Consider the following 13,552-nt stretch of genomic DNA (forward strand, 5'->3'; position numbering starts at 1 on the left):
ATAGAGACATGTTGAAATGCCAACATGAAACCTACCCTCGGGGCCTGTCCCATTCACATCCTATGTGAAAGGCATCGATCTGTCCCTGGGCCCACAGAGCTGTGACACTTCTCAGGCTCCTCACCTGGGTGCCAGCTTTCCAGCTCCTGAGGTCCTCTTCCTTCTTCCCACCCCCTCCCTTAGGAGCCAGCCTCCTATCAGTTCAGTTCCAAGCAGCAGACCCCCACGGAGGACCTGCTTTGAACGGGGCACAGTGCTGGGCACGGGTGGGGCAGAAGTCAGGGCTTCCAGGGCCATAAAATAGGGCTTGCTCTTCACAGCTGAAACTCCTTCAAATTCAAAGCAAACCTGACACCCTCAGAGATGCTCAGAGGCCTGATGACTTCCTGTGGTTTATTGGACATAGAAACAGAATACAGATACAGGAACAGAGAGAACAGGTGGGGGCCATGGGGGCCCAAGGCCCCAGCCCCAACCCTCGGGGCACTAGGCAGCCACCCCTCCAGACGTATGTGCTGGGGTGTAAACAACCTCATGTTCACGCCCTCTGGACTCAGCAGCACAAAGGCATGTGGGGCAAGGACCCTAGTCTGGCTTTAGGAAGGACACTCTGGTTCAGAGACAAGGCCCTGACAATTGCTCAGAGAAGGCCTGCACATGCACAGGGCCTGCATTTCCCACTGATAGTTGCTCTCCTGCTGAAAAGTCCCCTGAAGCAGACAGCCAGGAGCTGGCTGAGCCACAAAACTCATACTCAGGCCCCTCCAGTGACTAACTCTGCTATGTTCTTGGAGAAAAGGCACATTGTAAAGCCAGGGGCTGCCCTTGCAGGCTGAAGGAATCATTAAACAAGCCAGGCCGTCAGAGGGGCGGGCTGTCCACCAACATGGGGATGAGTTGTGCTGGACCTTCACGGAAGAGGTCACTCCCTCCCTCCACCACCTCATAAGAGCCAGCCCACCTGCCAGGAAGGCCGGCTTTGGGGGCGGGGATGGATATGGAGCAGGTATGGCCCCACTCTTCTAAATCTTTTCCTGAACAACAAGGTCAAAAACAAGATACCACGGCACCCCTCTTAGGGCTGCAGGGGACCTGAAGGTCACTGAGCCCACCCCCCAGTCTCCAGGCCTGACCTCACATCGGTGAGAGCACCTGGCCCTGGAAACCCACCCCCTTTGCTTCTGGGAGGTCCTCCTGGGCAGCGATATGCAGACCTGGGTGTTGCAATTAAAACCCCCTCTCCTTCTACTGTGTCTCTGGTTCTCCCGTGGTCAAAAGGGCCAAGAAAGAGAATGGGCCACCCTTTCCAGACCCTCCGCTGTGTCTTGGGTCCAGCCCTGGTCCTGGCTTCTCAGGAAAGCTCTCACCCTCTCCACCAAAGCACTGCAGCCAGAGTCACAGATGTGCAGGGGCTACCGCCCCTCATCTAGGGCCCATTTCAGACCCCAAGCCAGGAACAGAGTTGAGTTCCCTGAGCCCCAAACTGTGGCACCTTCCAATGTGTGGAGGACAGGGAGCCCACAGAGGGAGCCAGGAGGGGCTGGAGTGGCTTATTCTGGTCACTCTCTGTGCCTCTGACTGCCATTCCATGCTTAGCACGTACCACCTCTTCCCACCTTTAGTGCCCCCGGCCCATCCTACACTGGGTCAGCTGGAAGCGGAGAGTGGTCCAGCCAGCCCTAGCCCGCCGGGCTCAGGACCACTGGCAGGCACAATCGGTGGGCTCCTGCACTATGTAGGGCACCCAGGTGGCATTGGTGGCACAGAAGAGCTGCACGGAGCGCCGCTGCAGGCCCACCTCGCGGCAGCACTTACAGAAGCGGGCATAGGTGTTGATGTTGTAGTTGTAGATGCTGGCAGACGGGCACCTCCCATCGCAGGACACAAGGTTCACCTGGAGATGGGCAGGCCAGTGAGGCAGCCGGTGCAGCTTCCATCCCCCCAAACCCCTCATCCCCATTGTTGGCTGCGCCCCACCCCTACTGCTTTGGGAGCCACGCACAGGGGTGTTGCTCCTGCATTCATTCTTGCGGATGGTCATGCGGATCGTCACCTTCTTGCAGGAGCGCCCATCCTCTTTACCTGGGGGGACAGTGTGGATGTGGCAACTGCAGCTGAGAAATGCTCCCGGAGCAGCAGGCTGGGGCAGACTGGGACAGTTAGTGTCATGCTGGAGGGTCCCTCCACCAGCGTTAGTGCGCAGGCATTAGAGCCCCTCCCCATCAAAGGAAAAGCCTTTTAACTCAGTGCTCAGGAAGGAGGTGGAGGCGGGAAGGCAGGGGAGATGGGTGAGACAGAGAAGGGTGCCAGGGTGGCCTGGGGGCTCTGGGCTAAGGAAGAGGAGGATTTGGTGACAAGGCTAGCTGCCTCCCCGCCACTTGTCTCTAATCCACTGGCAATGCTGGATGTGTCCTCACCCCTCTCTGAGCTACAGCTTTTAAGAGGGTTCAAACATTAAGATTCTGCAATTTCCTGAGTGAATGGAAACCCCTGTCCCTAGCACAATGCTTGCACACAGCAGGATCACTCGGTTTCCATACCTATCAAACAGGACAGGGCCAGCGAGTCACCTGATTCACACAGCTATTACAGGGGTGGAAATTGATATGCAGTTTCCTCCCCCTGGACCACCACTCCCACAGACAACCAATTGTATGGCTCATTCATGCCCTCACCTGCTCAGTATTTCCTCACCAAGGTCTTTCCTGATCCCCTTCCTGAAACTGCAACTTCCTCCCTCCACCCAGCCCTGCTCCCTGACCCCTCCTCCCTTATTTCTGTCCAGGGCACTGTCACCATCCTACGAGAGACACACTTGTAATGATGCTGTGGACACGTGAGCTCTAGGGCCTGCCTTTTGCACTACGCTCCTCCCGCAATTTGCTGAGTTCTCTCATTCTAAATAAATCTTCACTTTCATATCTCAATATGGATCTGTAAGTCTGTGTTCTTTTTCTTAATGGACACAATTAAGGAGGCAGGCGGGCAAATGTCCTAAGGCTGACTGGAATGTGCACGTACACGCCGTTGGGGCTGCAGGGGCCAGGGGCCCAGTGTGAGGACAGATGCACAGAGCTCTCACTCAGACTCAGTCAGGGAGCCCGTGGGCCTAAAGCCCACCCAGGAGGCACCTCTAATTGCATAAGGTTTCATCCCCCTTAAAACCAGATGCATACATCTTATTGTAATTTTACTTGTTATTCTGTCTCTCCTGCTAAAACATCAGCTCCATGAGGCTGTGTCATTTATGTTGTATCTACAGTGCCTCTAACAGGGCCTGGTGTACTGGTGCTAAATCAATATTTGCTGGATGCACAGACTTCCTCTGTGACCCCAGAGGGTCTGCAGAAAATGGGGTGGAATCTTCTCTTCTGGCCGCTGGGCCCTAGCACAGTAGGGTTCCTATCATACCAGCTAGAGGACTCCTGGCCAGAGGTAAGTTCACTTTTCCCCCCTCTCTGCACCCAGGAGGCAGGAGAACCAAGGGCTTCCTAGCCATGGCCTCAGGGCATGGTGGGCACTGGGCACCAGGAGAGCAGGCACTGCTGAAGCATATTCCCATGCAAGCCCAAGGGTGCAGCTTGCTACCCAGCGTGCATGCGGGCCGAATGGCCTTAGCCAAAGGCAGGAAGCAGGGGCACCATCCTCCCCTCCCTGTCCCCAGAGCTTAGGGCCACCTAGCAGAAGGGACACTGTTGGAAACAGCAACGCGACTGCACGCCTCCAGTCCTGTGGGCTTCTGAGAGGAGTACCTGGGTGGCAGTGGACACTAACCCGTGGAGGAGAGGCGGGGCTAACAGGGACCTTGGGAAACAGGGTCCCTGAGGAACCTGGGGAAAGGGATATGGGTTGCAGGTCACAGGGAGTACCTAGAACATTGAGGAAACATGAGTTGTGGGTCAGAGATCAGCCAATGAGGCACTGAACCCAGCTTCCTTGGAATATGTGATGTGGACATAAAAGCAAATTCTACATCCTCCCCCAAGAAAGGGTCTGAGGGCCCTGGGAGAGGGGAGGCTTGCAAGCAAAGGTCCTAAGGCTGACTGGGACGTGTGTGCACATGCAGTTGGGGCTGCAGGATCCAGGGGCCTGGGGTAAGGACAAATGCACAGAGCTCTCACTCAGACTCAATCAGGGACCCCGTGGGCCTGAAGCCCACCCAGGAGGCACCTCCAAGACAGGGCTCCTGACCACAGGGAGAATTCACAAGGTGGACATCTGGGCTGGGGGTCTTGGTGGGGCAGGAGGAAGAAGAGTGGCTGGTGAGTTACTGACTCCTGAATCTAATATCCCAATGTCCCCCATCTCCCACAAGAAGCAAGAGGCCTTTTGCTGGGACAGGGACAGGGACACAAGCATGGCCCCTGGCCACCTGCATATCTGTGTCAGTGCCATGAGCCCCATGGTGATGGTGTCCCTTCATCGACTCACCCCTGAAGAGCCAAGACCAGAGGTGCCAGGCCAGGAATCTGGCCCTCTGATCTCCAACATGACACCCCGTCCCCCCACCAGAGCCCCTCATTGCTGGGCCTCCATCATGCTCACTCACATGTCCTGCAGCATCCTTCCAAGGAAGGTACCACCGAGCCCCCAACCTAGAGAGAAAGGAGGGGAGATGCGTGGGAGACCCCGTCCTAGGCCAGGAGCCAAGATCTCAGCAAGAGGCAAAAACATTGCAAGAGTATTGACTACTTTCCTCCCATGATGTTCCAGGGAAGGAGTTCCAGGGCCTGTTGTCCAACAGCCCCTGGCCAGAGGGAGAAGGGGCCCCCAGGCTGGCCATGGAGAGCCACAGGGGCTAACCTGACTGGTTGGGACACTGGCACTAAGGCTGCTGCCACCCCCAGTGAGGCTGGAGGCTGGGTTAAGATGGTGCAGGGCCTCCTGTCTTCCCTGTGGCCTCTGTCCTTATGCACCCCTGCACTGTCTCCCTTAGTGTTTCCCACAGTGAGGGCCAGGGAGAGGAGAGGTAAGGGGCTGACCCACTTGGGTCAGTGGCCTGGGCTCTATCTCAGCCCTGCATAAGCCGTCTCTTTCCTCTGGGCTTAGTTGTCCCATCTCTAAAATGGGGGCAATTATTCCTGCTAGACCTCCTCCTCTTTTGTGAAATGGGTAAAACAATGATGTGACAGTTCTTTGTAAATAAGTGTGTGTGTGTGGCAGGGGGGAGGGTCTCAGTATATGCGTGTGATTCTGTGGGCACATACATGTATATACATGTGTGATTCTGCATGTATGTATGTGACAGAGAATGATTGGATATATGCAGTTGTTTTCTAGGTAAAGCCAGAGATCTTTAAATGCCCAATATTAATGTCACGTACTTTAATAATTCAACAACATCCTCAAGCCCTCCAGGAAATCCCTTTCCTTGAGGTGTACCCATAGCGACAGCTGTCCATGCTAGTGCTGGACACCCGTTAGCCCATCAGTCCCGCAAGACTGAACCATGAGCCCACAGGATGTGTGTGTGTGTGTGTGCGCCTCAGTGTGTGACAGTGCATGGTGTGTGCACTGGCATGCTGAAGTGCTGACGTCTCTGCGGAGTGAGTGACTGCCCATGTTGGTATGTATGCGAGTGTGCCTAGAACATGTACAGTGTATGTTTGCATACATCTGGGTGTGGCTGTGTGATGCGTGTGGATGTGAGGTGTGATGTGGTCAGAGCAAAGATACTATGGTGGGATGTGGAGTTGGGGTGTGACAGGGCAGGTACAGACTGCAGGGAACCCCTCCTTCCACACAACCCCCACTACAAGACACCCCCTGCCCCTACCCACTGTCCCCACTAAGACAGCTGATGCTCCTGCCCTCAGGTCGTGCTGTGGGGGGAGGAGGCCAGCACTGACCTTGGCACACTCAGTCTCATTGAGCGGTGGGCAGCTGATGGGTGAGCGGACGAGCACGGCGCCCAGGGGAGTGCTGCTGCAGTGATGGCGGGTGCAGTCTGCGATCCAGGATGCCCCGGGCTGGAGGGCACAGAGGTGGGCAATGGGGACTCGTGGCCAGATGGCCTGAGTGCACCCAAAGGGCACAGCTCCAAAGACAGGTGCAGGTCAGAACCTGGAACTGCTCAGGACCATAATTGTTTCCAGTCCAGGGCCCTAGTCGTAGTGTCCCCTCCTGGGACACCTCCCCAGATGCATGGTTGAGGGGCTGCATACCAGGAACAGGGAGGTGGTGCCGTTCGGGAAAGTGAAGAGGCAGGACACATTTCTACAAGAGCCGCAGCAGGCTGCCAGGTCCCGCGGGTGCTCATACTCCTGGTTCTGCAGGGCAGGATAGGTTGTGATGAGCCCCAGCCACCTCCCACCTCCACCCTCCTCCTCTCCCACTGTCTGCCTGTCTCTGAGCCCAGCACCCAGAGAAGGGCCCCCTGCAGATGCTCAAAAAGGAAACTGCGGGCATGCTTCTATCAGGCAGGAAGGGCATCCTTCTGTCTATCCTGAGCCTCCATTACAGCAGTCCCTAGACCCAGCCCCAGGGGACAAAGACACAGCATTGCTGGTAAGTAAGGGAGCCAGTTTTAGTTCCAAATAGACCTCAGTTTGAGTTTCTGTTCTTGTGAGAATTTTGACAAATGGCTCGACATCCCAAAAGCTCAGCCTTCTCATCTGAAAAATGGGAATAATTTCAATCCCCTCTACTCAGCTAATACTTATTTAGCCCTAACTAGAAGCCAGTCACTGACCTAGGTACTGCTGAAGCACTCAGCAAATGGCAGCAACACAAACACACAATCTAAGAGGATAAGGAATGTGCTAGGTGTAAAGCAGGTGCTTAATAAATGTGTTTTCTCTGTCAAATGCCCACCCTTGCCAAGCCTTCACTCTAGCTGTTCCCCTCCTGACCCCTCCCAACCCAGTCCCATTCTCAGCACTTTCCACACGGATCTCTGAGGTCCCCCGATGCCCATTTTCTGGACTTGTCCAGGGAGCTTGGATGAGCTTCAAGGGCCCCTCTGATTCCCAGAGCACGGAAGGTCTGCAGGCCAGCCCTCCTGGCTCCACCCACCTCCCCATCCCTCACTGCTGCCCCCTACCGCCTCGCAGTGGACATCACACAGCACGGAGGTGGTGTTGATCTGGTAGAAGCCGGTAAGAGGGTCGAGCACATCCGTGCAGCGGGAGGTGTGGCACACGCCGTCTGCCGAGAGCTCCACCACCGTCTGACCTGGCTGCATCACCCCCAGCTCGCGGCTCAGACACACGGGAGCCTTCACTGGATGGGCGTGCAGGGTGGCAGCAGTCACTGAGAGCTCACACACACCCCCGCTCCGGCTTGGCTGGCTCCACCCCGCCGGCTCCCTCTCCCCACTCACCGCACTCGTATTTGGCGCAGCCACACACGTTCTCCACGCTGTGCATGAACACCTCGTCCAGCTGGGACTTCTCCCACTGAGTGGGCAGAGGCCGTCAGCATCCCCGGGTGGGGAGACCCAACCCCACCCTCGGGAGTAGCTTGCCCCCTGGCTGAGCCACCTGGGCTCTTCTCTCTGTCGGTGGTCTCCTTGCAGCGGGCGGGGAGGGGGCTGGCAAGTCTGTTAGCCAGGGGGACCCTTGGCGCCCCGTTAGCGCAGTCACCCTCCCAAAAGGGAGAAATGCCCAGTGTGGGCTCCGGAGCCTCCCCGCTGGGGAGCACTCCCCCGTGCCCTCTCGGACCTCAAGCCTATCCTGTCATTGTGAGCATCCACTGGCCACATAAACAAGGGACCCCTGCATGGCTGCTGGCCCAGAGCCCTGCTTGGCTCAGAACTTCCCTTCCTTCTCCACCAGTTAAAAGGAGAAAAGGATGGGATGGGGGGCAAAATGAGAGGAAATGTGTGCTCAGAGAAGGGAATACTTATAATCCAGAAAATTACACAAAAAACATAACTTCACACTTCTTAACGTATTTTACTTCCCTCAGGGGCCATGCAACCTGGTGGTTAAGGGCATGTTCTCTGGAGTCAGATTTCCTGGGTTCCAATTCTGGCTCTGTGATTTACTAGCTACATAACCTTAACCTTAGTTTCCTTATTTGTATAATTGAGGTAATCATAAAATGAATCTCGTTGGGTTGTCATGAGAATATGAAAATATACATAAAAGGCCTAAGAAAGTTCCTGGCATGTAGTTAGAGCTCAATAAACATTTCCTACTGTCACGAGTATCATCCTCCTCCTCCTCCTTACTATCCTCACCATCCCAACCATCAGCGTTATATTGTCACCATCATCATCATTCTCACCATCCCCACCATCATCCCCACCATCATCTCCAGCATCTTCACCACCACCATCAACATCAACATCATCATCATCATCATCATCTTCATAGTACTTAATCCTCACCAAAATTCTGAAGTGAGATCAGGCCCACTTTTACAGGTGAGGGCACTGTACCCAGAAAGCAAAGCTAGGGACAAGAATGCTGACTCACAGTTCAAGGCTCCTTGCACTAGATTAAAGGAGTAGGGTCTCCAGAAGAAGAGAAGGAGAGGAAAGAAAAGGGGGAGGCAGACCAGGGGAGTGGGGAGGGGCAGGGTCTTCATACCAGATGGCACCGGGGCACCGGGATTGTGTCGCAGTCACACTCTGAAAAACAGGAGGGACCAGGACCCACCTCACCAGAGATGTTCAGGTGGGATTCTCCTGGGCCTCCCAGGCTCCTCACTGCAGGTGCAGCCCCTCCTCTACCTTCCCTGTACCCGACATGGGGGCTGCACTCCCTGGTTGGGCAGAAGTGACGGGTCCTCATGCCAAGGTCCACATGGAATGTTCAGGGAGGAAAAACAGGTACCTGGATAAATCCCAGGTTCCCTTTGGTCATCTGGGCTTCATCCCTCCCAGTGCTCTGGAGCCCATTCTAGAACATGTATAGGGGTCTCTCCAGAACGAACATGGCAAGGGTGGAATTTCTGACTATCTGCATTTCCCAAATATATGTTCAGCAAGCTGAGCTCTGCTCTGAGCCTTCGCCCATGAGCAGGTCTGGTTCTAAGCTGCTAGGGAGCCAACTGTGGAGGCACCACTGACTAACTTAAGGGCTACACCAGCTCCAGCTTCAGGAGGAGGAGAACTCAAGGTCAGAGTGGCTGTGAAACACACTTCTGAGTCACCCACTCATGCAGCAAATGGTTTTAAGCACTTATATTCCAAGATTTTTCTATGCTCTGGGGACAAAGCAATGGATAAAACAGATTTCAATTCCTGCCCTTGTGAAGTTTACATTCTAGTGAGGCCTAGAAAAAAGCAAGTAAAATATCCAGGTACAAAATGGTTTCCCAATTCTTTCTTGAAAAATGCTTTTATATAAAGCTCATGAGTGTTCATTACAGATCACTGACATTCCCGCCTGCTTCCCAAAAGGATTTGAGCTGAATTTAAACAAAATCATGTTTACTATCAGACGGTTGCAATGAAGACTTTTTAAAGGTCATTTTGGCAGCTTCCTTCTGGCGACACTGGAGGCATGAAATCTGAGCCAAGTGGACAGTGGTGGGCCGGCTCCTCCCTCCCCACAGGGGCCTCCACCTTTGGGGAGGGACTTACCACAGGACTTGTAGGGGCAGCAGCGGTCTGGGCTCCACACCTCCACCAGAGCGGTGCCCAGGCCACAATGCACTTGGGGGCAGCGGAAGCTCTCACACACTGCGAGGGAGGGGAGGCAGGGGACATGTCAGCCGCAGACACCTTGGAGCGTGAATCCTCAGAAACGCAACACTGGCGAAGGAGGGGGTACCTCCCAGCTCCTCCCAAGGTCCCTCCTACAATGTCCTCAGCCACCCTCTGGAGTCCAGGGGAGAAGTCTGGGCTCCTGAAGTCTCCCCACAGAACTACATCAGGAGGCTCTAGTCCTGCTCTGGGAGGCATTAGCTACATGACAATGTCAGAACCTTAAGTGCACATACCTGGGCCTCCCTCCCTTAGGTTCTGTGTCACCCCAGAGGTCATGGTCAGAGGCGAGCCAGTGACCAGCGTAAGCACCACTGATGGGACTGTTTCCCTCTAGAGGAAAACATACGACTCCCCACGCTGTGAAGCTGCCATCTCCCAGCAGCTCCCCCCCCTCCCCTGAGCCTGCTCCGCTTCAGCCTGCAGGGCTTGCCCTCCCTGCTTCCTACCCTTCAGCCAGGCCCCTCCTAGTTTAGGATCCCTCGGCCATTCTCATTTATTGAAAGGCCCAGGCAAGGGGTGAGGCAACCCCTATGCTCAACGTTTTGGCGGGGAGGGGAGGTGCGAGGGCCAGCATTGAAGGTGAAAGACTATAGGGACTTACTTAAGTTACTAAAAAAATGATTGGCAGAGGCAAGAATTATCATCTGGTGTTTCAAAAACTTCAGAAGGGGAAGGGGAGAAGGACATTTGTTTAAGTCCAACTAATGGGTTACTTTGTGGTTGAAAGAGAAAATTTGCAAATGTAAGCTGGACGGACCTAACAGCCGCCACCCTAACCCAGGGCCAATGTTAACCTCACTTACAGCAGCTAAACCACAGAGTGTGTCTCCTGATGGGATATCCTATGGAGCTCAAGTTCTGTGTGGTCAAAGAGTTTTAGCCTGAATCCACCAAGCCTTGGCTCTAACTTCCACTTTACAGGAAACACAGTGGAGAGAGGAGCAAGGTAAACAGTTCCAAGAGGAAGCAACCAGGTAAATCCAGAAGGGGGGACTTTCTGCAGGACCATGGCCCAAACTCTACAATTCAGCAAACTACAAAGAAAGGACAGGTGCTAGATTAAAAGGTATCCAAGAGTGTGGGTCTGGAGTGGATCCTGGATTGGACAGACCAGGAGAATCATGGACTGGGTCTGATATGACGTGACAATGCATTAACATGAAAGGTAAAGACCATTAACTGAAAATACCTGGCTGAAAAGGAGCACGTACACCTCACTGTGGTAAAACACACTTATTATAAAGTCATGGAGAACATCTAGATGGGTATGTACTAAACTGGGGGCATCAACAATGGAATACCTAGGAGGTAGGAAAAGAGTGTTTTCATTTCCTTGTATTTACTTGGATTCCGTACTTTCTACAAGGCTTATACAGTGCTTTTGTAAGAAAAGAAGACTGGGACAAGGTAACAATATCAACGGCCTCTGTTTAATGAGCACCTACTGTATGCCAAGTACTGTTCTATTAAGGCACTACGTATACAGCACACACTTCACATACATATATTATCTCTAACCTTCACAAAAGCTCCGCAAGGCACATACTCTTACCACTATTTTAAAAATAAGGGAAACTTGGCTCAGAGAGTTCGTACGTCACCCCAGGCCACACACCTAGTAAATAAATGGCAGAACTGGGACTCAAAACTATGACTGTCTTTGTATGCCTGTACTCACTCCCCATTACCAGGGTACCACCTGAGAAACGCAGAGGGAGGCTGAGGAGGAGATGAGGAGAGAAGCAGAAGAGGAGGGAGATGAGTAAGGATGCTGACCCTCTGTTTGGATCAGTTATGTCAACGCTTTGTGACAAGTGGCCTCTGGGCCCCAGGTGGAGCTGATGGGTCAGGTACGGCCAGGCCGATGGGGAACTCACTGCCAGAGCTGACATTGTTTTGAAGTTGGCTTTTGACTTTGAAGCAGTCAGGGTTGCCCTTGGGGTGTCCCGGGGGAGGCCCCTTGCCTGCACTGCCTGTGCCATTGTGGTCCACCTTCTCTGTTGCCTACCATCGGTGTGCAAAGCAATTTTTGTAAATTAAGTCATATTTAAATTTAACCATTTTGTTAATTTTCATCCATTAGGTTTGCCTGAAGTCCATGATGCTGACTGTACCATGCTTATTAGGTACCATTAATGCACTGTGTACGCAGCATACACTGTGTTAAGGTACACGTACATACAGGTACTGTGTCCTATAAAAATATCAGAAAGGGCCCGCTTTTATTTGTAATTGCAAAGGGAAAGAGATTTAGAGGCTTCAAAACACAGCCTTGTGCAGGTACAGTGGTAACAGTGGCAAAAGGGACCCTGAGGCAGGGGCCTGGGGTCAGTCAGAGAATTAGGTCTGTGGATCAATGCCAGGATGGTTTTGGAGTGGTCTAAGCATTTGTCCCTCAACACAGGCCTCCCCTGACCTTTGGGGGCCTCCATGGAGAGGGCAGGGAGCCTCCTCAGGAAGCCTCAGAGCCATCTCTGTGACAGCCCGGACCCCCACTATCCAGCTCCCATGGCCAAGCCCAGCTTCCTCTGATGGGGCCTCCTTCCACGGCTTTGCTGGAGCTCACCACCTGGGGCTCCCTGTTGGTCCCAGGTGAGGACTCTGTGAAGGTCCTGGGAGTCCCTTCTGGCCCTGGCCCCCACATCCGGCAGGACTCACCACACTGGTACAGAGGGCAGCAGAGCTCTGTAGTGTTCCTGACCACAGTGAGCGCCTCCCCCTCCTGGCACTCGGGGATGGGATCTGGACAGTCACCACAGGCTGAGGGGAGAAACAGGCCACTGCTGTCACAGGCAGTCCCTCTCCTCCCCTCCTGAGGAGCCTGGCACAGAGCAGGTTGCTGGCAGAGGCACCTAAACCCCAAGTGTGACAGGAGCCAGACGAGCATTACCAAACCAAACCTGTGTCCCCTGGCCTGTGTGCAGTGAAGCCAATCTACTGACACCAGGTTGCGGTGAAGGGAAGCGCAGTGTTAACTGCAGGCGCCCAGCAAGGAGTTCAGGTCTCTTGAGCATTAGCCGCCTGCTTTCCTTGCTTGGCACCTGCAATAAACGCTGTGTTTCCCCTCACCACAATCCGGATGTGTAGACTGGCTTTACTGCACGCAGCCGAGTGGACCCAAGTTTGGTTCGGTAACAACAGCAGTTTCCATAGTCTCCTGTGGCCCGTCCTGGAGTCAGAGCCTGAAAGTGCTTCCTCACACCCGTCGGATGCCTCGCACTGAACAAGCGCGCATTCCGTCGTGCTCATAATCTGCACAGTAAAGCAGCGATTGGGTTCCTCTTCCTCTTACACTTCCTTCTGGACAGAGATCTCACCCTTCTCCCTGGGCCCACCCCACCCAAAGATCCCCACCCCTTCCCTCCAGCCACCCAGGGAAGCAGGCGTGGCGGAGGGAGGTGGCTGCAGGCCAGGTGTGCGTGCTGGCATCTGCCCACACGTCCACGCACCACAGAAGTAGGAGGTGCAACACGAATCCCCAAGGCGGCCTGCGATCAGGATCTGGTCCTGGCGGCAGCTGGGGACCAGTTCTGCCTCACATAGGTCTGGGTCACACTCTGGGGAGAAGACAGAATTTAGGCACTGGGGGCAGACCCTGCCTGGCCATACCCAGGCACCCACCCTAGCTCTGCGTTCATCTCCAGCCAGAGCCCAGGCCCCAGAGCTGTCCTTGATCCCCCATCCCAGCTGCAGGGCATCCCCGCCCCCAGGTGGTAGATGTCCCACTCCCCAGCCCGGGACCTCTCACCACAGCTGTAGCTGGGGCAGCAGGAGTCCTCCTGGAAGTGGGTGAGGAGTCGGTGGCCTGGGCTGCAGGTGGGGGTGAGGCCCTCACACAGAGTCTGGTTACACACTGGCCCAGGGGCCACAGGGTCCGTCACCTGGAGGCTGGGA

General features: G+C 54.5%; 1 protein-coding gene across 1 annotated transcript in view; it reads right to left on the reverse strand.

Annotated features, from left to right (window-relative positions):
* Positions 1–378: 378 nt before the first annotated feature.
* OTOG (otogelin) overlaps positions 379–13,552 on the reverse strand; it is an 86,049-nt gene continuing 72,875 nt past the window's right edge. Inside the window, 12 exon segments of the mRNA XM_014568021.2 lie at positions 379–1,894; positions 2,003–2,082; positions 4,550–4,595; positions 5,850–5,969; positions 6,165–6,269; positions 7,043–7,221; positions 7,322–7,397; positions 8,535–8,575; positions 9,533–9,631; positions 12,317–12,418; positions 13,108–13,215; positions 13,407–13,511. Of these exon segments, the coding sequence (XP_014423507.2) occupies positions 1,694–1,894; positions 2,003–2,082; positions 4,550–4,595; positions 5,850–5,969; positions 6,165–6,269; positions 7,043–7,221; positions 7,322–7,397; positions 8,535–8,575; positions 9,533–9,631; positions 12,317–12,418; positions 13,108–13,215; positions 13,407–13,511 (1,262 nt within the window). The 3' untranslated portion in view covers positions 379–1,693.

Source organism: Camelus ferus, chromosome 10 (genome assembly GCF_009834535.1).
Source record: "Camelus ferus isolate YT-003-E chromosome 10, BCGSAC_Cfer_1.0, whole genome shotgun sequence".
Lineage (NCBI taxonomy): Eukaryota > Metazoa > Chordata > Mammalia > Artiodactyla > Camelidae > Camelus > Camelus ferus.